The sequence below is a fragment of the Oreochromis niloticus genome, linkage group LG7, assembly GCF_001858045.2.
Source record: "Oreochromis niloticus isolate F11D_XX linkage group LG7, O_niloticus_UMD_NMBU, whole genome shotgun sequence".
In the NCBI taxonomy this organism is placed as follows: domain Eukaryota; kingdom Metazoa; phylum Chordata; class Actinopteri; order Cichliformes; family Cichlidae; genus Oreochromis; species Oreochromis niloticus.
The window spans coordinates 22,947,564-22,969,567 of NC_031972.2; the positions used below are offsets into that span (position 1 = coordinate 22,947,564).

The window sequence follows — 22,004 nt, forward strand, 5'->3', positions numbered from 1 at the left end:
GTACCAAAGCTGGTTAGAACGTTAAACTGACTGAAGTATCATGAATATTTGTAAACATAATTTATCTCAAATTGTTCTAATCTAGTTGGAGCTGGCAGATAAACAGAAAAGGAAGAGGAGTTTTTGACCACAGGGATCCTGTTCACTGAGATCTGTCCCTTTGAAACATAAAACCCTTCCTATTCAGTCACATGCTTCCACCTGCTTCACTTCTGTCATTCAAAACAGCATTAGCATTTTTGCACACACACATATGCTCCTCTAGAAAATAATGCCTGGTATCTGTTTAAGCGCACTTATTTTTAAGAACAACACTTTTTTTTAAAACGGTCATTAACAAAAGCTCTAACCACGTAGTGACTTTACATTTGGACGTAATCTGAAATGTTTCAGAAGAGAAAACAGGAAAAAAAAGACGCTGTGATCTCCGGGCAGTGATGTCCCAGTGTAGTAACAGTCCAGTAGTAACAGTGCGGACACACACACACTCACATTGATGGGAATGTGTCATCCAGCACCTACAGGCAGTTCACCGAGTATTTTTTTTGGCCTCAGTGGCATTAAAGTTCTGCATGACCGACTTCATCTTTGAGCCGTTCGTCTTGACTGGCTTCTGCTTGAGGTTCCTTCATGTTGGCGTAGGCAACTTCCCTCGTCAGCTGCTCGAGCGGAGGCAGACCCACTGCCAGGTTTCTCATTGCAATGGCCGTCATCAAGATTCTGGAAGACAAATGCAGAGTTCACGTGTTTGTTTAGTTGTTTTTTCTACACTTTGTCTGCATCTGTGCGTTCTCAGAGACCTCAGCACTCACCCTCTGCGTATTGTGTAATACTTCTTCACGGCAAATCGCTGCAGTCGCTCCAGCACGCCGGCCTCCCTGCGTTTCTTAACTTCCTTCATCCGTCGCTGCCTCTTCAGGAACAGCCGCACAATCGGGTCAGTGGCGTTGACCTCCGAACCCTCGTCATCATCTGCAGCCATGAGAGGCTGCAGCTCGGGAGGAAGTGGTTCAGTTTCTGTGGGGTGAGACGGATTCAAGTAAAGCAGGCACACCAGGAGAGAGCTGAATGGGATTTTTAGTGACATGCAGATCAGCCACCGACAGGTGAATGGAAATATATTGATTGTTTCATTAAAATGTAAAGTCACCTCGACTTTGTTATACACCACCAGACTAAGCACACACCCCCACCCCACGAGTAGCATCATAAACTTTTATATATCTACTGTATTGTTTACAGTGTTGGCCTTCTTTACTGATTTTTTACTGCATTTTCTTTTGGTTATGTATTGCTACATCCTTAATGAGCTAGAGAGGCCAGTTTGAGATAGTTTGGACATGAGAAGCTGTCAGGCACAAGGAACAGAGGAATGTGAAGTGAAGGAGGACATGCAGAGGAGGAGGCAGATCATCTGCTATAGCGACCTCTAAAGGGAGCAGCTGAAAGAAAAACAGAAGGCCTCCAGCACGTACACACATCTGCGGTTGTAACTGGAGTAACAACTTTTGAAAGTATTCCAGCAGGAAGTTGTGTCTCACCACAATGCAAAAACTACTCTGGAACGGCTCAGGGAGCTAAGGGAACAACTTTAACTTGTGCCTCCAAATTCCAAAGATCCAAACCCAAATGAGCATCCATGGAAAGAAAGGGGAGAACAAAAGCAAGCCACAATCTGAAGAATCCTCTGCCCTGTTTTGTGGGTACATGGGTAACCTACACAGCACTGAGCATGTATGTTTTCAGATCTTTCTCAGGAACCTTACCACTATTCTGTAACCACCTAAAATAATCCACTAAATGCTATGCAATGTGTTATTTTTGAAAGCATCTTCACCTGTTCCATTGCGAACACGCTCCTGGATTTCATACAGCTTGGTGAAGTTCTTCTGTAGTGCCGCCTCTGTGGTGTTTACATAGACGTACATGTAGCAAGAGGGGTCCTCGGACACTGTGTACACCTTATGATAAGCCCCGGCAGGTACCTACACAAAGCCACAGTAAGGTAAATACTAAAACAAGATAAAGAGCAAAGCAACAGTGACAATGGTGAGCAGCTGTACCTTTATCTGCTCACCGGGCTGCAGAGTGTAGTTCTTCTTCTCCTCCACTATCTCTACATTCACCTGGCCCTGCAACACCTGGATGCTGGTGTTGCCCAAATCTTCACTCACAAAGTTTTCCAAGTGGAGACCTAAAAAGGGAAGATAACAATAACACATAATGAGGAACAAAACAACACACCATACATGGCTTTTTCATCCAAAAGAAAAACTGTAAAAGTGAGGTTTGTAACCTGGGAAGTCAGCAATAAAGACAATCTCGGTCTGATTGTCCAAACTTCCCTCGATCTCCTGGAACTTGGTCCTCCAAGGCGAGAGGTCCACCAGCAGAGGCATGAGCCATTTGTTCGGTTTGAAAGGTGACCATTCAGCCCTCACAATGTCCACACGAGGATCAAAGATCCTTAGAAAAGCATTCAGAGCAGATTTAAACCTCATCCTTTTACAATTTTGACAGAAGGCTAAAAAACAAAAAGCTCTCGTACCTTTGCTGGAAGCGTTCATTGATGGACACCCAGATGTCAAAGTAGATTTCAGGATCGGAGATGTTATAGCGAGGCAGGTACTGATGGAGGCATGTAGCATACTGCTTCAGCATGTCTCCGTGGTCCTTCCAGCGACGGCTCTGTGTGAACACCTACAGCAGGCAGATTGTAAACTGGAAGAGTAAGAATTTAGGAAAGACTGCAATCTAAAAAGGTCAAGGAAAGGCAGTTTTGTTTATTAAAGAAACATCCATATACAGATGGAGACACTGTCAGGAGAAATTAAAGGAATTCCAAACAGCACAACTTAAAGCAAAAATAGCACAGATTACAGTTATAACTAATGCATAATATTAATAATAACAAAGCACTTCTGTAAGCACTACTTTTTGTTTTGTTTTTTTTTAGCTCAGATAGCAAACGTTATCGAATCTGACAGTGTTTCCCCTGTAACTCACCCCTGGGTTCAGATATCCAGTTTCACCCGTTTTCCTGTCTTTGTAGGTGATTTTAACATGCTGATGGCTGCGAGAGTGAACCATCATGTCCCATGAATATCCGTACAGGCCATTAGTCCAGTTGTTATAACCCTTGACAAAAAAAAGAAGTTTAAATAAAGTCATAAATCACATCACCATTTTCACACTTTAAATTCACCACTGAGTGTAGTGGGCTTTCAGCTCTCTGTTGACAACAGATTGAGCAACCAATGGTCTCAGCAGATAACTCAGAGAGGGCTTCATGGATGAATGTGTTGTCTATACAAGCATTTCGAAACAAAGATCTTAGTACCTGTGTGATGAAGTGGGAGTAGGGCATGAAGAACTGTTCCATTAAGTAAAGAACAGTAAAAATGGCTCCCAGCTTGTGTTTTAGTCTCAATTTGGATGATTTGGCAGCAGCTGGGGTCTGTCTTTGCTGAGTGCCACTGCCTTGGATTTCTTCGTAAACACAGGAAGGGCTGGGCTGGGACCCCGGTGAAGTGAGGGGCAGGACTGCCCTGAGGAATGATGGGAAATGGGCAAAAAAATTTCTTGGCCAGTCAGGGTAGCAGAAGAGAGGACTGGTGGCCAGCATTGTGTAGGGAAACATCCCTGTGGAGGATTAAGACGGAGGTAAAACGACAGCACAGAATTAAAAGTATTCCTTTAAAAAAAGAATAACTCACCAATGCTGAAGAGCTGCGAGTTCATACAGTGGAAGTAGCTGACAAAGAAAAATGCGTAAGGCCGAGTAACGTCAAAAAACAGCAGATAGCCAGCGGTCAGATCCAAAATGAGACCGCCTCCATGCACCACCAACAGGCTTACTAACTCCACAGGAAGAATCAGTCTGATAAAGGAGGGGAAGGCATGATCAGAAACAAAGTACTGGGAAAATCACAGTTAAAGGCTTCAAAAAAATACCTACTTGAAGGGGTCAAACAGCCAATGGTGAGCCAGGTATGACATTGAGTATCCCTCCACCCAATCAGCATCCAACTTCTTCACTCCAGCAATGAAGTATACTATAAATATCTTTGAGGAACAACAGAGATGTCATTAGGTGACTTATGAATCCATAAGCTGAAAAACATGTATCATATATATGAGCTAAATAAACAAACCTGAGCTCGCAGCAGTGTGTAATTCCACAGAGGCACATGAGCATTTCGTATAGAGGGTCTCCGCAGTCCATCGATAGACCTACAAAAACACACGCGCAGGCATCAATGAGAGAAACAAACAAGCACAAACACACACTCAGGTAGATTACGAAACATCACCGTACCAGTATCTGTTGCCATCCATGAGTGTGAGCTGAAATCCAATGAGGCCGTAGAGGTAGGAGTGATTGTTCCAGGTGGTTTTGTCCAGGAAGAAGATGTACCAGTACGTGGAGAGGAACATGAGGCAGGAGAGGCGGTAGAAGCAGCCGAGCATGATTCCCGAAGCGCCTTAAGTCAAAAACAAGAACCGCAAAAATAAATAAATTCTTATCGTTAATGAGTCTGTTTTTACACATGAATAGTATCTCCTAACTATCCTGACTCTATGGAAGCTTGTTTCCCCCACTGAAAACAAAAACGCTTTTCATATCAGGTTATTTACTCAAAGTTTGAGTGAGTAAGTCAAGATTTTGTAGATAATAAGCTAAAATGTTGACTCATGGATGGCAAAACACTTTATTTTTCCAGTGGTGGAAACAACCTTTAAAAAACCTCAGCTTGTGAAGACTTTTTTTTAAAAGGGAACTTGTCACATTGAATTCAGAGTGAAGTCATTGCAATTAAGTTTGTTGTAAAGCGACATTTTAAATGGAAATGATTAGTTTAACTAGGCATCAAGGGCTAATCAAGATGCTGGTGTTGCATTATGGGAAATGTAGGACCCAGCTTCTTTTTTTTAAACGGTAACTTTTGGCTTTTTACCAGACTGACCCACCGCTCAGTGACATCACAAGCAAACAGTTGATCGGACTGACTAACCGAGGGACACTGCAATGAGGCAACTTGTTAATGTGATAGTGTCGTGACTTTATCAAGACACTAATCATTAATAAAACAGTTGTAAGCACAAAAGTGAATGAAAAGTAATTTTATAAAAGTAAAAAGTTGTCAACACCACATGCATACCCCGCTTTATCTTTCTTTGACTCTAATGGGATCATTCATCACTAAAAGAATATTATGTTGTATTTAGTAACTTAGTTACTTAAACTTACTTCTAAGTTATTAAATGGTTAAAAGCAGCAATGGCTGATGTTTTCTGACTTTCAGGATCTCATAACAGCAGAAACCCAAAAAATGCTCAACTCTGAGGGTGAGTGGTCGGGGTGCATGCTACGTATGTGCAAATCTGGCCTCTAGTTTCATTCCTTTACTGTCTCTCTCTCTCTCTCTCTCTCTGCAGCTTGTATCCAAACTCCTGGGTCCAAAAGAAACAGCCAAGACTGAGCGACTACTCTGGGGGGGATAAGAGGTCCAATTTTATAGAAATCTATGCAAAATTGCCCTTCCACTCATTTAATCTAATTACTAGTCAACACTTTTAAACTTGTTGGTTATACGTGAAAAACATGTATAACTTTAATAAGGCTGATGTGTCCTAGCTTTGTATCTGCTGTCTGTTTGCTTTCTTGCTCAATCTTTAGTGAGCTCTACCTTTTCATTGATTTAAAACTTGCAAGAGTCGGCTGGCTTGGGGGGAAAAAATGTAAGTGGAAAAATGCAGGCATGTGTTTCCCACAGAGAGCACTTCCTATTAAAAAAAGACTGCATCCACTCAGACTCAAAAACAGGTGTTCTCTCAAGTCGGGAATAAACCTAAAAACACTCAGCCTGACCCACCGAGGAACATCACCACGTACACCAGGTACATCCAGTCCAGCGGCAAGGGCTGTAAGAAGTTGAAGAGAGGAAAGCGACACACGGGGGCCCCATCCAGGTACTTGTAGTCCAGGTTACTGAGGCCACGTTCCTGTGTAATGTCTATGACCATCAGCAAACCTGCACAAAGTATCAAAAGCATCACAGCAGGTCTGAGACAGTCAGTATACCCAGCAGGCAGACTGTACAGGTGTGATTAATTTACCAAACAAGCAGCGGAAGATGCCCAGAGATGCAGGATCCGTGGGGCGGTTCAGGAGAGACACAAAGCTGTGCCAGGAAGTCAGGTCCTCCTTCTTGAAGCCAAATATTTGCTCCATCTTGCTTCTGGTGGGCGTTTGTTCACGTTTGGGAGCTTTGTGCTGGTCCTTTGCAGTTTGATCATCTCCATCACGGCGCACAAAAGCGCCTGCAGGGCACAAATTGGAGTTTTTATGTACTAAACACGAAGTGAATTAACTCACTCACGCAGAGTCCCTGCGTGAGTTACAAACCTTCCAGCTCTCATTTAAACACTGAACACGGCTCGGGTTTAGACATTATTTGCTACATGTTGGTCTAACTGGTTATTACGTTATTACATAAACAACAACCCCGCACGATGTGCCACTGCAACAATAACCTCACCTGCCGTAGCGTCTCCCGCCTCCATGTTAGACAAATTCCGGGTTCTGGTTCGGGACAGGGGGGAGGAGGGTCTCTCTGCTCTCCCTGACCCAGGTGCGGGAGTTCTGTGCGGTCACCGACAAAGTTTACGTGTCACAGCTCCACACACAGTAGTGTGTCAGGCGGACAGGAGGACAGGAGGAGGCGGCGGAGGAGGAGGATGGGACAGGAGCGATTGGAATGTTGTGAAAGAGGTGCTTTTCGTCTATTGGCTGATTCCCACTCTGGCCCCACCCACCAGAGGGCGTTTCTTAGACGTCACATCCTGGTTGAGACTCAAGAATTTCGTCGTCCCTGAATTAGGTCAGATCTTGCTGTCGTACGTGACCGAACCGAGCTACCTGAAAATGAGAAAGCTCAGCCGTCACGTCTGTTTGTGTGTTCATGATGTTACTGTAACTTTATTTCATTTTATCCTCCAATTTAGATCCAGATTCAATCACTCCGTTCCGTTTTTGACGATTGAAATCCCCCCCAAAAAAGATGTATAACTGAATGTTTAGAAAGTATAAAATACAATGCAACATTATAACATGACTTTTTTCATGTTCTAATTTTTTCAAGGTACTTAATTAGTTATTTAATTTTAAATGCTAATGGGGTCGGGCGGGGGGGGGTCAGTTCAGTATTGTTCACATTGCAGCAACTCAATGTATTTAGACAGGCAGACATGGTCAAGACGTCCTGCTGAAGTTCAAACTGAGCATCAGAATGGGGAAGAAAGGTGATTCAAGTGACTGGTTATTTCAGAGACTGCTAAATTACTGTGATTTTCCCACACAACTATCTCTAGGGTTTACAGAGGATGGTCTGAAAATGAGAACATATTCCATGAGCTACAGTTCACTTGGTAAAAATGCTGTTGATGCCAGAGGTCAGAGAACGACAAGACTGCTTTGTTAGGAAGACAACAGTAAGAGAAATAACAACTTGTTACAACAAAGGGTTGCAGAAGAGCATGTCTGAATGCACAATATGTCAAATCTTTAAGCAGATGGGTTGCAGCAGCAAAAGAGCACACCAGATGCGGCTCCTGTCAGCTAAGAATGAGAAAACTGAAGCTAAAATTCAAATGGGCTTGTCAAAAATGAACAAGAGTGGATTGCCAAGACATTGCCTGGTCAGGTTAGTCTCAAATATATGTACATGTGGATATTTTCATTTTGGGATGTGGCACCAATCCACACCCCATAGTCTGGACTTGGGCCACCTCTCCAGCAGCGTGGGCATTGTGGTGAAGAGAAAGCTGAACATGAAAGCAAAACCATCTATTTACTCTGGGGCAGACCCAGGACACACTGGAGAGACTGCATCTCTCAGCTGGCTGGGGATTTTTCCCTGGATGACTTGTAGGACAGAGATCTGGGCTTCTCTGTTCAGGCTGATGCCTCTGTGATGGACGGACAGACAGAAGGACTGACTTTGGATTGTGGTGGAACAAGAAATTCTCATCATGGATGTGCAGTCAGTATTTCTGCACCAACTGTTTGATGCTATCGTAACGATATAGACCAAATTATCTTGGCAATGTTTCCAGCACCTTATTGAATCTGTGCCATGAAGCGTTAAGACAGTTCTTAAAGCAAAAGCGGGTCCAGCCATTGACTGACGAGGCCCGTGGCTTTATATTGTAGAGCTAAGTAGAAAGAGGGACCCTCGGGCAAGCAGCTGGTGATGGTGGGGAGAAGGAAGATATCTCTGGCAGACCCAAGCTTAGGGAGGGAGAGGCATCTCATCAAAGTGGAAAGCTAAGAGAAGGGAAGACACCCCTGTAATTGTGCTTGCATTTTGTGCACTGGATCACTTTAAATTCCAGTTCATCTGTTTAAATTAGGAAGGCCATTCACATTCATCATATTCAATCCCATAAAACCTTATACAAAGTTTTTATTTAAAAGTACTGTTAAGATAAACTTGTTTATGTAAATTTATCTCAGTATATTTAACAGGTAATTTAGAACATGTAAATTACACGTAATAACACATTACACATCTTCCAGGAAACTGTACCCTGCAACACATGATAACTGCATTTCTAATTATTAAATCACAACGCGTCACTATTTCATTTACGTGTGTAATTCCGCCGTCTTACAGTAGATGGCGCCGCTGAGCTCAGCTGCTACATCAATGTGCTACTTACGTGACGTAAAACCGTTACTAGATACCACCGATAGACGAAGAAGAATTACAAAAGTTACCCCTGGAATTTCAGGAGGTTCTCCTGCCAGATTAAGTTAAAATAGGATGCATAAGCTTTCCGGTTAGAGCGTATGTATCGCCGCCCCTCAGGTGCTATAAATGCCAAAGATATGGGCACATCGCTGCAGTTTTCAAGGGGAAACAGAGGTGCCTCAAGTGTGGAGGTGAAAACAGATTTGTGTGGGGATGATGTACAGGATAAATGCAGTAACTGTGGGGGGCAGCACAGGGTAAGTTATGGGGGCTGTGAAGTCAGAAAGAAGGCCATGGAGGTTGAACAAGTCAAAGCAGCTCACAACATAAGTCCCGCAGAGGCTGTCAAGAGGGTACAGAAGGCAAAGGACGCAACAGGACAGGTTCAACCAATGTCGACATCAGATTTAGTACAGACACGTGGAACTCATACAGGACTGACAGTGGAGAAGATTATTTTGTTTATTGCCGATGTTATAAATTGCACAGATCAAATGAAACACAAAACAGAGAAAATTAAAATAACTGTGAAAGGAGCAGAGAGGTTTTTTGGCATTAAAGATATATCTTGGGAACATATCAATAAAAGACTTGGAGGGGAGGGGAAAGCAGGAGGACCAGGGGAGAGGACAATATGATTATCTGAATGCCAGAAGGTTGATTGCAAATGGACAAGAGTTTAAAGGATTCATCAAAAAATGCAAAAAGAAACCAGAAATAATTATTATAAATAAGTATTATAAATTATATATAATTATAAATAAGTATTCAGGAGACGTGGCTTAAACCTACTTTGGATTTTGTTATTAAAGGTTATGATAGTGTCCACAGAGATAGAAAGGAGGGTAATGGAGGAGGATGTGCAACATTTGTGAAACAAGGGATCCAATAGAGTTGTAGCTATAGGAACACAATTAGAATATACTGTACTTGAAATCTGGTCAAGAAATGGCAGCATCAGAGTGGTCAATTTTTACAACCCGGCTAACAAACTGTTGTCAGTAGAGGAACTTGGCACATATTTAAAGGGGAAAGTAATTTGGTGTGGGGACTTTAATGCACACAGAACATTATGGGGTAATTATAATGATCAGAATGGAGCAGTGATTGAGGAATTGATAGAGCTAAAAAATTATGTGTGTCTGAATGATGGAAGTTATACAAGAGTGAATGTTAGAAGAGGTGCAGAATCAGCAACTGACCTTGCATTAGTGTCAGACTGATTGGGAGGTATTTGTTCATGGCAGGTACTAAAAAAGACAACTGTAGGTAGTGACCATTATCCTATAATGATTAAGATAGAGCTGAGTGTAGAGAAACAGGATATAGGGGTGTGCAGAAGTGGTGCTTCAGTAATGTGGATTGGGACACATTTAGATTAGTTAGTGATCAGGAAATGCAAAAGATTGATATGAATGCTGGGGTGGATGATTTCAATTATTCTATTTGTAAGGCAGTTTTAGAGGCAGCAAACTGGGCGATAAAGAAGAAAGAAGGTATAAGGGAAAAGAAGGTCGTACCTTGGTGGACAAAGGAGTGTGATAAAGTGATTAAGCATCGAAATAAAGCTTTTAAGATATCAGAGAGGAATCACAGTTTTCAGAATTTCACTGAATATAAAAGATTTCAAGCTGAGGTAAGAAGAAACATTAAAAATGTAAAGAGGGACTTCTGGAGGGGGGTTTGTAATTCAGTAGGGAGGGAGACAAAAGTACTGAATGGTTGGTCAATGATTAGAAGGATGAATGGTATAAAAAGGGAGTATGGATATCCAATATTGGATGGAGAAGCAAGAGCTGTAAAAGATGAGGAAAAGGCAAATGTGTTGGCAAAATGTTTGTTAAAATCCATAGTTCAGGCAATGTTAGTGAAGAAGGGCGAAGAGGAAGAGAAAAGACAATCATAGAGAATAGGGATTTACTGAAACAGGTAGAAGATACAGATGATTTATTGAATATTCCTTTTACAAAAACAGAATTGAATCAAGTGCTTCGGAAATCCAAATTATCAGCACTGTGAAAAGATCAGGTTTGCTATATCATGATAAACTATCTCAGTGAGTCAGCTAGAGATCTTTTATTAGAATTATATAACTATATAGTTATATAATTCTAATGTAGTTATATAGTTTAGGAGGGTGGGAAACTGCTGCAAAGCTGGAAGGAGGCAGTGGATGTGCCCATACATAAACCAGGAAAATCCAGAAAATTACAGACCTATAGCTTTAACATCTAATATCTGTAAAATAATGGAGTGAATGGTAAATGAAAGACAAATGTACTATATAGAAAGTAAAGGATATATTTCTAAACATCAAAGTGGTTTCAGAAGAGGGAGGAATACAATGGATCCGGTATTGTGTTTGGAACATGAAGTCAGGAAAGCACAAATAAACAGAGTGTAGTGGTGGTGTTTTGGGGCATAGAAAAAGCCTACAATATGATGTGGAGGGAAGGCCTTCTAGTTAAAGTCAGGAAATTGGGTATCAGTGGGAAGATGTTCAGATGGATAAAGGATTTTTTAAGGGGAAGACAGATACAAGTGAGAATTGGGAAGATTCACTCAGAGAGGTTTCCTGTAGAAAACGTTACACCTCAAGTTAGCATAGTGAGCCCTTTATTATTTTCTTTAATGATAAATGATGTGTTTAATGACATAGAGGGTGGGATAGGGTTTTCGCTGTTTGCAGATGATGGTGTAATGTGGAAGAGAGGGAATAAAGTAGAGTTTATTATAAAGAAATTGCAGGGAGCAACTGGAAAAGTTGAAGAGTGGTCATTTAAGTGGGGTTTTAAATTTTCAGTTGATAAGACCAAGACAATGTTTTTTACAAGGAAAAGAATTGGTGAGGACATCAAGCTTAAGTTATATGGTCAAGAATTAGAAAGAGTGAGTAAATTTAAGTTTCTTGGATTGTGGTTGGATGAAAGGGTAACATGGGCTGTACACATTCAGAAAATGGTGGATGAATGCAAAAAGGTATTAAATATAATGTATCTGTATAATCTATATAAATAAAATTGAATTGAATTGAACATGATGGGACTTACAGTTGTGTTTTTATGGATTCCAGCTCATTACAAATTTCCTACGTGTGGGACTAATAAAGGTTACCTTTACCTTATCTTATCTTATTATGGAGTATAAGCAAATGAAATGGCAGATAGAGCTGCAAAGGAAGCCACAAAACATGGGGAAGTTGACCTGGCTATTAGCTTCAGTCAGATAGAGATAAAGAGTATTGTAAGGCAAGAAATTAAGAAAAGATGGCAAAAACTGTGGGAGGAGGAAAGGAGGGGATGGTGGTTGTATAAAATTCAAAGGAGGGCAGGAGAAATGAGAACCACAGGAAGTTGTAGGAGAACAAAGAAAATCAGAATGAGAAAAATGAAACTAGATCTTATTGATTTACTGCAAAAGGACTCTAGAAGTAACAGTTATCAGGACTTATTCCAGTTTTAAAAGAGAGTAAATTGCTTGGGAGGATTTGAATTTTTTTTGTTTTTTGTTTTTTGTTTTTTTGAGCGACGTTCCAGTCACACTCCACACCAGTTGGTGGCGGTAATGCACCATTCAGTTGTTTGTCAACCGCCAATAACATTTAGAAGAAGAAGACGACGACGAAGAAGAAGAAGAACAAAAAAAAAAACAGCCTCAGAAATTTTTAGTTAGACATCATCTGCTATCTTTTTAGTTAGACATCATCTGCTAAATTATATGACTTTCGCTATAATTTAGAAAAATGTAACTGGAAGCAGAGGCAGCTGCGCTGTCTGGAGACCTGTACGGAGCAGCAGCCAGTCAGAATAAGCGCTGTTACTGTTTTTATACTATTGTGAATGTGGCAGCTAAGCTAGCTGTGAGGCTGGATCGCCTCTTAACTGGCTCGTCAACGTTTGAGCTGAGATAATCAGCCGGTGTTTACGGTCCACATTAACACGTCACAAGTCTCCCTCTCAGCCTTCTCCCTGTCATAATCAGCAGGTGAGTCAGCCAAGTCGTTGTTTGGGTGATAAACATAACTCGCATCAGACTCTGTTGTGGACACTCTTAGCAAACTTCATTCAAGGCTTTGTTTTGTAAAATATTTTGTGCCTGTGTTTTAAAATATAAAACGACAAAAATTGGGTCGAGATGTGATAGTGGCTTACGGTTAACCAAGGAGTGTGCCACTTGCTTTTTTCTGGATATCTAACTAGTTACATGAGGCCAATGTTGGTGAAAGCTACAAAGGCAAGTGTAGCACAAGAATAAGGAAAAGTGGTGTGGTTTATTAGTCTGTTGCTTTCATAATAAATAATGATGTTCAAGCATGTGTATTCATTTCACTTAACAGTCAGTCAAGTTATACAAGTTATGCAGGGAAGCGTTTCTTCCTTATCTGCCACAAAACCTGTTTTAGTTTCTACTTTTATTTAAGCTCCTCATTGCGTTACACTCATCTTTTCGCATGGTGTTATTAATATTTATAATCTAATTTGTTGAGAGTCTTTATTTTATTCACGTTTTTCTATATAATTGAGCTCCTAGTCTTCAGGAATAGTTCTCCAGGCTTCTTGAAGGACATTCAAAGCTCTTCTTTGGATGCTGGCTGCCTTTCATTTTGTTTTTTGAAAAGATGATCCCACACTACTTCTGTGATGTTGAGGTCCGGGCTCTGGGGGAGCTGATCCATGACTGATAGTGTTTCACTGTGTGCTTTTCTACCCAGGTATGCTTTTACTGCATTGGCAGTGTGTTTCATTGTCATGCTGAAAAATGAAGCTGTTACCAGTCAGAAGCTTATGAGATGGTATTGCATGGTGGATCAAAATCTGATGGCACTTTTCTGTGCTGGCATTTAATTTTCACAAAAACAGAACTTTGAAAGACATTTGTAAAGCCTGGAGAACTATTGCTCAAGACCACTTTAAAAATTCAGAGGTCGTCTGGCTCACTGAAAGCAAAGCATAAAGAAATGGTGGCACCTCAAGACTTTTGCACAGTACCATATCTGTGGATTTCTTTGACCGTTGAGCAAAACAGGCAGTTTGTCTGGATGTAACCTGTGGTGCCTCGAAATTTAATGTGCTTGCACGACAATTAAACATTTACTTAATACAGCAGCTAAAGTACCACTCCAAAAGTATTGATTCTGATGAACTGTGAAACTACAGTATACATAACTGACTTGATATTTTTGATTGCTTTTTAGCACAGAAATGGGAATTCTGGGCAGCAGGTTTCAGCTGTCCTCTCAGGGACCAGAAGAGGCCACAGAGGGCACAAGTACCAACCGCAAACATAGCTGCGAGTGTAAGAAGAGGAAACGAAATGCTCAGTGTGACTGTGACAGTGAGCAAGAGGAGGATGATGGCATACTCGATACACCTCGCAGGCAAGTCCGGCCAGTTCAGAATCAGATATCTTTAAGTTGTCTGTGTTTTGTCTTACTCTCGTTTTTTTCTGTTCTCTGGTTTTTTTCTGTTTTCCTCGAGCAGGAAGAAATTAAAAAGCACATCAAAGTACATTTATCAGACCTTGTTTCTGAATGGGGAAAACAGTGACATTCGTATCTGCGCTCTAGGACAGGAGTGGAACCTCCACAAAGTGTACCTCTGCCAGGTAAAACAAACACACGCCGAGGCATCTTCAAAGCAGCCAGTGTTACATTATCTTGTATGAGTTATCATATCCCTGCACTTTACAGTCGGGGTATTTCTCCAGCATGTTCAGCGGGTCCTGGAAGGAGTCCAGCATGATGGAAATCAACCTGGAGATCCCAGATCAGAACATTGATACTGAAGGTGAGAGTCACAGAAAACGGGTGCTAACTGGCCTGCTTTGTACTTGTACTCATTGGCTGATGGCTTTGTACGTCCCTGTGTAGCTCTACAAGTCGTGTTTGGATCCCTGTACCGTGATGACGTTCTGATCAAACCCAGCAGAGTCGTCAGTATTCTTGCTGCTGCTTGTATGCTACAGCTGGTAAGTACGTGTAAAAACAAGTCACTGAAAGGAGAGACCGATATCTGTATTTTGAATGATACTAAATCTTAATAAATTTCATGGTCTGTGTTCACAGGATGATTTGATCCAGCAGTGTGGCGAAACCATGAAGGAAAACATCAGTGCAAAGACTGTGTGTGGCTACTATGCTTGTGCTAGCATCTATGGCCTGGATTCAGTCATTAAAAAGTGAGAATGTTGACATAATTGGGTTGTTTATGTCACATAAGAAAGTGTATGAGGGGCCGTACAAGCCAAAATTCATTCTTTCACTCTTCTTTCACACACATATACTTTCACTCTCATATAGTTTTATTTTAATTTTTATATTTATATATTTTTATTCTCATGTTTACACATATTTAACACACACACACATTGCAATATTGTGCTCTCTTATACATGTATTTTAATGTACATATTTACAAATTTTCACTCTAACATACATGCATTTTCATTTATGCATTCCTACATTTTGCTCTCATTTACATGCATTCAGTATGCATTTAATCTCACAAATAATATATGTATGTAAGAAGAGAATGCATACATGTCTGAAGAAAATATATGTATGCAAGAGAATAATGTATGTGAATGAAAAGAGTATAGTGGAAACGGAAGGAGTTTAATGGAAACGGAAGGCTGGGTGTCTGTACCGCTGTGATTGGCTGAGAAGCACGCGCGGGTCACTTTGAAGTGTCTGACAGCATGGAGGGGGGAGAAGAGACTCGAGTTCTTCAGCAAACTATCGGGGTGTTAAGAAATATTTTATCATCTCCTGAAACGGTCACATCGTTGTCCTCGTCACTTGATCGAGATGGGACGGGCTCAACTTTTTTTTTTATGTGTGCTCAGAATAGTGGCACAAAAATAACGCCATGTATGTGAGAGTGAAAGTATATGTGTGTGAAAGAAGAATGTATGTGTGTGAGAGTGAAAGAATGAATTTTGGCTTGTACGGCCCCTCATAAAAGTGTGTACATGTGTGGAAATGCTTACATATACATATGTATATATATGTGTGTGTTTGTGTGTCTCTTTCTGCAGATGTCTCGAGTGGCTTCTAAACAACCTGATGACCCACCAAAATGTCGACCTGATGAAAGAACTTGGGTGTGTTTGACTTGTTCTGACTTTCAGTGTAGCTTCTCTGTTCATGAACTAACAGAGTTAGATTTTGTTTATGGAAACTATATTTGTATAGTATGAAGGTAAATTTACCTTCATACTATACAAATTGTACCCGTTTCAGACTCTGATTACTTAGATATAAATTACTTAATCTTAGTGCCAGATTTTACTCTTTTTTTTTTTTCTGGCATTTTTTAGCCCTCATTACCAAGAACAGGTGATATCCACATGAAAAACACATCTAAGCTCTGTTTGAAAACTGGAAACCCATCAATTTCACACCAGCTTTTATGGTCACCATGCACCTCGTCACAGGTGGCGCAATGCTGAAGCGATGTTGCATCTGCTGGCGCTTGCCAGCCGTGCATCTCTTGATTTTTGTAATTGGACGTGTTTTTACTGCCATTTTAGTTATATTTTGCTATAGAACTTTAAAGTCACAGTCAAAAGAGATTATAAAGAGGGAGATTTTGCAACAATTTGAAAACATGAGACTATATGGGGGAAAAAACCCCACTTGACAATGTCTTGGCTTCTGGTTTCGACTTCTTCTCTTCCTACATCAGCGCTGATGTGCCACTATTGTCTGAGTGACGACACCTATCATTCAGGAAAACTGGCCTGCTCCAATGAATACCTGCACCTTAATGGCGAGCATAAAGAAAAATGCCTTTGTGATGATGTTGCAGCGGTGTGTGAAGTGATCAGAGGGTATACTAGCAATTTAAATGTCACAGTCTAAAGTCAAAAGCTAGTTTCCGTCCAGCATGATCTTAATCTGTTATCAACTTTGAGCGCCAGTATCATGGGGTAGAAACTCCAATTGTAGCGTGTATGATGTGGCTCCTTTCACTGTTTACAATACATAAACTTGTCTCTATCTGTTACAGGGTGGAGGTCATGGAGCAACTCATCCAGTCCTCTGACTTGTTTGTCATGCAGGTGGAGATGGATGTTTACACTGCTCTGAAAAAGGTAGAACAAGCACAGTCATAGACATTTTTCCTGTTACAGTCACTGCAATATGATGCATATTTTAAGCATTCTCGCCTCTTTCTGCAGTGGATGTTTCTGCAGCTCAATCCACTGTGGGATGGCCCCATCAAGCAGCTTCTGGCTGACGCCGATGCCTGGCTTTGCAAGCGCAGGACAGGTACTGTAATGCACATCGGGTGAAATCACCAAGGTTATTATAACTAAAATTAAATTACAAACCAAAGGAAACATTTTAGTTATTTAGTTATTTGGCCGCTTGATGAGGCTTGTTTGTTGAGGCCACTGTCACAAAGTGTTTTCACAGTAATGCTAATTTTTAGCTTTTTATATCTTGCTCCTATAAATAAACCCTATATCATAATAAAAGGCTAAAATGAACAATTAAACGAATGAAAACTAAAGTAACTTAAATGAGCAGACCCACTCTGCAACTAACTCAAAGTGAACTAAACTGAAAACAAGAATTCAAAAATAAATTCAAAATAAAATGGAAATTAAAGCTAATTAGATTAGCTGTGTTAATCACACTCTGTCTTTCTAATTAACCTTTATCAACAGATCTTTGTGAGAAGGAACCCTTCTTGAACACAGATGACGGCGTTCCTTTTCGGTCAGTGTTCAACTTTGTGCGCCTGCAGTACATCATCAATGACCTCGCGTCTGCACGCATCTTGGAGAGGGACAACATTTTGCCTCCTGGTAATTTATGGCTTCGGCTGATGTCATTTCATCATAAATGTGCAGCTTTTTTCGTGTGTGGTTATTTTAACATGTGTTTCTCGTGTTTATGTACTTTATGTTCCAGACTGGTTGACATCCGTGTATAAGAACCAGTGGTTTGCCATGCTCCGGACAGAGTTTGAGAATGATAACGGGTAAGAACCTGAAACTTTAAACGAGTCAGTAGATTGAATTTGGACTGATTTAGTGGTGTTTTATGCGACACATGGATCACGTGCATTGCTTTAATGCTGTTGTGATGACAAACACTTCTGTTTATTAGACCTCAGGAGCCCAACAAAGACGAGTTTGAGCAGAGCAGCATGAGGTGTGGCAGGAAGCTCATTAAAGATGGAGATGTGAGTTTGTTTCCATACAGTTTTTGTTTATGGATTCATTTCTACAAAGGGAAAACATGGTGATATTCCCCTTTTCTCAGTACTGCTGGAGGTGGACGGGCTTTAACTTTGGTTTCGACCTGCTGGTGACCTACACAAATCGCTTCATCGTCTTCAAGAGGAATACTCTGAGTCAGCCATGTGGGGGCGCTGTCAGTCTACAAGCACGAAGACACTTGGCATACAGGTCAGTGGTGCAGGCAACCAGACTGTATAATCCCGCTTTAATTGTAGAATCTTTACCTTAAAAAATGCCTCGAGGTGACTGTTGTTGTGATTTGGTGCTATATAAATAAAATTTCATTGCATAGAAAAAATGCAAATAGAGAAACTACAATCATTATATTGAGATAAATGTGCAAACACACTCTCGAGCTAAGCAATATTTGGTCATAAAGCATTTGCTAAAGTTGATTTATTGCATTTATCGTTGATTTAGTTGCTATACTTCTCAGTTGGCTACAGTTATTTTATTAGGATACAGTGATGAAGTGGGCCAGTACTGACTGTGAACATGTGACTGATCAACATTGGTCACTGTAATAGTACAATGAATTGGAAACTGTCCCACGTCAGCACAACACAAACAAGACAACACAACAGAGTAACTTAACTTAATAAATAAAAAGAATGAGTGTATGTTTGTTTTTAAAGGGAGTGTCCTGAGTTTGCTTTCTAGAATGTGTTAATAGTCTTGGCCGCAGCATTTTTTTTAAAGCTTATAGACAGAGAAAGAGATGATTTGTCCATGCCGGTAAACGGGGCATTACAATAATCACGATATGAATAAATACGATGTCACAAGTGCATGAGTAATGATTTCCAGCTTAGCTGAGGGGACTATATGTCGCAATTTATCGAATTGTTCCTTAAATTAATGAAACAGGGACGAAGATTTTACTTGCAGGTCAAAGCCCAGAAAATAATCAAATATTACACCAACATTTCAAATGCTTGACTTAAAAGTTGAACAAAAATAAGGAAGAGCCCAGCTGATTTTAGGATATAGTTCAAAAGTAGCTTTTATCATGATCTCAGTCATAGGACGATCCAAAGCAGCAGCAAATTTACAACGCAGCAGAATCAATGTGTCGCAGTAGTCCAGTCAATGTCCAATGATCATTTTTATTATGTGTATATACTCTTTGGGTGTATACTCTACTCTTTGACATGAATGTCTCATGTCTACTTCTATACATGTTTTTGTTATGTATACTTTAATATATTATATATTAAATTGTGTATGTATTCAAATTTACAATAGAAACTGATGTATAGTTTATAGTGTTCAGCTGATAATGTATTGACCCTGTGACAGTGAATGCTGTTAAACTTCATGTCACCTCTTTGCAACAAAGCGAACTAACCTGGTGGCAAGCTGTTGAAATGTTTGAAAGCTTTACCTATCCTCAAACATCTTTGTCTCCAGGTTACGTCTTGCCTCCTTTGACAGTCGTGGAAAGCTGGTCTGCAGTCGCTCAACAGGTTACCAGCTGCTCACTCTAGAGAAAGACCAGGTCAGTGAATACTCACTAGTCACCATTTCTAAAAGGAAATTGTGAACTTGGTAACATACTTCCATTCCTTCAATTCTATAGGAGTATGTGGTGATGAACCTGGACAGTCGGTTGTTATCGTTCCCCCTCTACGTGTGCTGTAACTTCCTGTATACATCACCTCAGTCAGATCACCGTCCAGACTCCTCAGAAAAAGACAGGTCTGCTCACAGTGTGTCTTGATGCCTGCTCACCAGCCATTAGCTGCTGCCATTCTTCTGTTACCGCAGAGACACTTGACACAAGCTTGTATCTACAATCTACAGCCTCATTTAACACATTTTGACACTGGACATACCGTCTGCATGCTCTCTAAACTCAGCGAGATGTTTTTAGGGAAAAAACATTTTGTTTATATGTCTACATGGGGTTTACAGTATCATGAAGCCCTATACTAGTGGTCAAGAGGGATCGGACCACCTTTTGCTCTCAGAGAAGCTTCTCTCCACCTTGTACCTCTGCTGTTAACCATCTGCACCGGGATGCTGGACCATTCTTAAAGATGGGAAACCTCCAGGTGTTTGGAGAAGCTCATAGTTTGCTTTGACTTATCACTTATGAACTTGTGTTCATTAAGCAGACTTTGTAGGGCTTGATTTTACACTTTGTTTTTTTAATGTGTACAGGACATCGTCATCTGGGAGCACAAACAAACACAGTGAAACTGAGTAGTTCCATCACATTTCAGAGCTTTTGACAATTTCCTAAGAGGAAACACACATCTGTTCTTAGAAGGAGAAATTGTGCATTAAGTAAGGACAAGAGTAAACTCACCTTTGCGTTGCTGCTGCATAAGAAGCCACACACCTGCTCAATGCAATGTGCGGCTGCTGGTCATAACAGTTGACGAAAAGATCAAGCGACAAATGCAGAGGCAGGATTTTATCACCCTGTAGCTTCCATGGGTCACTCTGAGTTGGTCATTTCCACCACCTTGTATAAAATTCATAATCCACGATGTCCACCAGCATCACAAGTTAAAAAGAAAGTCAGATCCAGACTCAGTAATCCTCCCCAGTTAAAGCTGAGGTTGCAGTAAATACTTGTGCTATCTGGTGCTCTCAGCATAATCTCATTTTTGAGACTCACAAAATAAAAAAATTCCAGATTTCCTTTCTGCAGTATTTATCAGCTACACTCCCCACTGTGTGTTTACTGGTATTAAGGCAGTCACCTGCTCACTCTTTTACAGTGCAGCTGCTTCTTGTATGGCACTCTACCATCTATACTTTAAGTACCATTTAAGTTCTGTTTTTGAATACTTATCATATTAATTTGGGAAATATTTGTTTGGCGGTTTTCTAAATCTGTTGTTACCTCATGTGGTTTTGATATCTAATGGAGGTGAAAGCTTTTATTTGGCCATTATTTATTATTTTGTACTTCATTTTTATTCGTATGGATGTATTTTTGCAAACAATTTCTCCACTGCCAATAAAATTGCCCTCTGACACGGGCTGTGGTGCTATCACGAAATCTCTGTATCTAGTGAAGGTCTTTATTGCAGCTGCAAGGTGATGTTTTAACTACAGTTGATAGATAGGCATGTTATCAGTTTCATATGGCCAATTCAATAACGTAAGAAACTTGAAGCCTGATCAGTTGCTGTTTGTTTCACTCTTTAGTCAAAAGGTTCAAAGGTCACTGTGCTGTTGGCATATCACTTGTTTTAGTTGGCTCATCTCCAGAGTCTGTTCTGGTCTCTGCAGTAATAAATGAATTTAAGACTCAGAGGTTTAACGGCTAATAAGAGCCCAGCTCACCAAAGAGATTTTTATCTAATCTGGGTTCTCTTTTATCTCTCTGTTGTCAGCGTGCCTAATCTAGTGCTGAACACAGTCATTGTAATGGGGGAAAAAAGTGAAATTCTCAGAGGCAGGCCACATAAGGAGAAATTGCCCCCAACTTCTGCTAACTAATGGTTGGTTCTCAGCCCTGTAGAAATATGGGCTGGTTCTCATAAGGTACCGAGGTAGAACCAGCATCACATCACTGAAAGAAAGAGTTTAGAGAACACTCGTTTCCCAGCTGTACATTTATATGACGCAAGGACCAAAAGTAAGAGTCTTCTAAGTTGTGAGGTCACAAACACACAGTTACTCGTCGTCTCCTACCTGCTGACTACTTCTCGGGTTTGATTCGCTGTGCATTTTCCGGTCATTTGTACAAACATGAGTTCATTTCCATTCTACCAGATAGGCTGCATAATTACACGTGTGCAATTTAAGCGTTTTCTAAATAAACATATTAGATTTCAAGTAGTAAAATTATCTGTGTGGTTTACATCAGGTCTGCATTGTGTTTATTGCTCCTTTTATATTATTTACTCAGGCTGAAAAGCTGACAGTGTTGCCTTTGTTGTACCACCATGTGTGTATATAAGAGTATACTCCACTGTTGTCATTAAAATATATGCTGTGTTATTTACTATCACTTTTTTTCAGTGTTGCTGGAGTAAT

At 40.6% G+C, this 22,004-nt stretch overlaps 2 protein-coding genes across 4 annotated transcripts; one reads left to right on the plus strand and one right to left on the minus strand.

The window, feature by feature from the left end:
- Positions 1 to 71: 71 nt before the first annotated feature.
- ggcx (gamma-glutamyl carboxylase) lies at positions 72 to 6,765 on the minus strand. Its single transcript, XM_003444316.5, has 15 exons — positions 6,543 to 6,765; positions 6,121 to 6,324; positions 5,877 to 6,035; positions 4,319 to 4,484; positions 4,155 to 4,233; positions 3,959 to 4,065; positions 3,717 to 3,880; positions 3,341 to 3,642; positions 3,007 to 3,138; positions 2,549 to 2,700; positions 2,297 to 2,466; positions 2,064 to 2,194; positions 1,838 to 1,985; positions 813 to 1,017; positions 72 to 720 (listed from the first exon to the last, which is right to left on the minus strand). Exons 1-15 carry the CDS (start codon positions 6,565 to 6,567, stop codon positions 561 to 563), a joined length of 2,304 nt encoding a protein of 767 aa, XP_003444364.1. The 5' UTR covers positions 6,568 to 6,765; the 3' UTR covers positions 72 to 560.
- Positions 6,766 to 12,356: 5,591 nt separating this feature from the next.
- On the plus strand, positions 12,357 to 21,968 carry gmcl1 (germ cell-less, spermatogenesis associated). 3 transcript variants are annotated; one of them, XM_005451298.3, is made up of 15 exons: positions 12,357 to 12,740; positions 13,956 to 14,133; positions 14,237 to 14,360; positions 14,446 to 14,542; positions 14,626 to 14,723; positions 14,821 to 14,933; positions 15,792 to 15,857; positions 16,766 to 16,850; positions 16,938 to 17,028; positions 17,430 to 17,570; positions 17,677 to 17,746; positions 17,875 to 17,950; positions 18,031 to 18,176; positions 19,419 to 19,506; positions 19,588 to 21,968. In XM_005451298.3, exons 2-15 carry the CDS (start codon positions 13,958 to 13,960, stop codon positions 19,726 to 19,728), a joined length of 1,512 nt encoding a protein of 503 aa, XP_005451355.1. In that variant the 5' UTR covers positions 12,357 to 12,740; positions 13,956 to 13,957; the 3' UTR covers positions 19,729 to 21,968. The 3 variants fall into 3 exon arrangements, with proteins under 3 accessions (XP_005451355.1, XP_005451356.1, XP_019216668.1); XM_005451299.2 differs by having other exon boundaries at positions 13,951 to 14,133; positions 19,588 to 19,728; XM_019361123.2 differs by lacking the exon at positions 12,357 to 12,740 and adding an exon at positions 13,444 to 13,467 and having other exon boundaries at positions 19,588 to 19,728.
- The last annotated feature ends 36 nt before the right edge of the window (positions 21,969 to 22,004 follow it).

What these genes read in the sequence shown, in the direction of transcription:
- gmcl1 (XM_005451298.3), top strand. Translation starts at nt 13,958, where the DNA reads ATGGGAATTCTGGGCAGCAGGTTTCAGCTGTCCTCTCAGGGACCAGAA. An exon ending in GGACAACATTTTGCCTCCTG is followed by an intron (nt 17,571 to 17,676) that starts GTAATTTATGGC and finishes TTTATGTTCCAG; the next exon opens with ACTGGTTGACATCCGTGTAT. An exon ending in AGCTCATTAAAGATGGAGAT is followed by an intron (nt 17,951 to 18,030) that starts GTGAGTTTGTTT and finishes CCCTTTTCTCAG; the next exon opens with TACTGCTGGAGGTGGACGGG.
- ggcx (XM_003444316.5), bottom strand. Translation starts at nt 6,567, where the DNA reads ATGGAGGCGGGAGACGCTACGGCAG. An exon ending in CTGGATATCTGAACCCAGGG is followed by an intron (nt 2,701 to 3,006) that starts GTGAGTTACAGG and finishes TGCCTGCTGTAG; the next exon opens with GTGTTCACACAGAGCCGTCG. An exon ending in AGCCCGGTGAGCAGATAAAG is followed by an intron (nt 1,986 to 2,063) that starts GTACAGCTGCTC and finishes GGCTTTGTGTAG; the next exon opens with GTACCTGCCGGGGCTTATCA.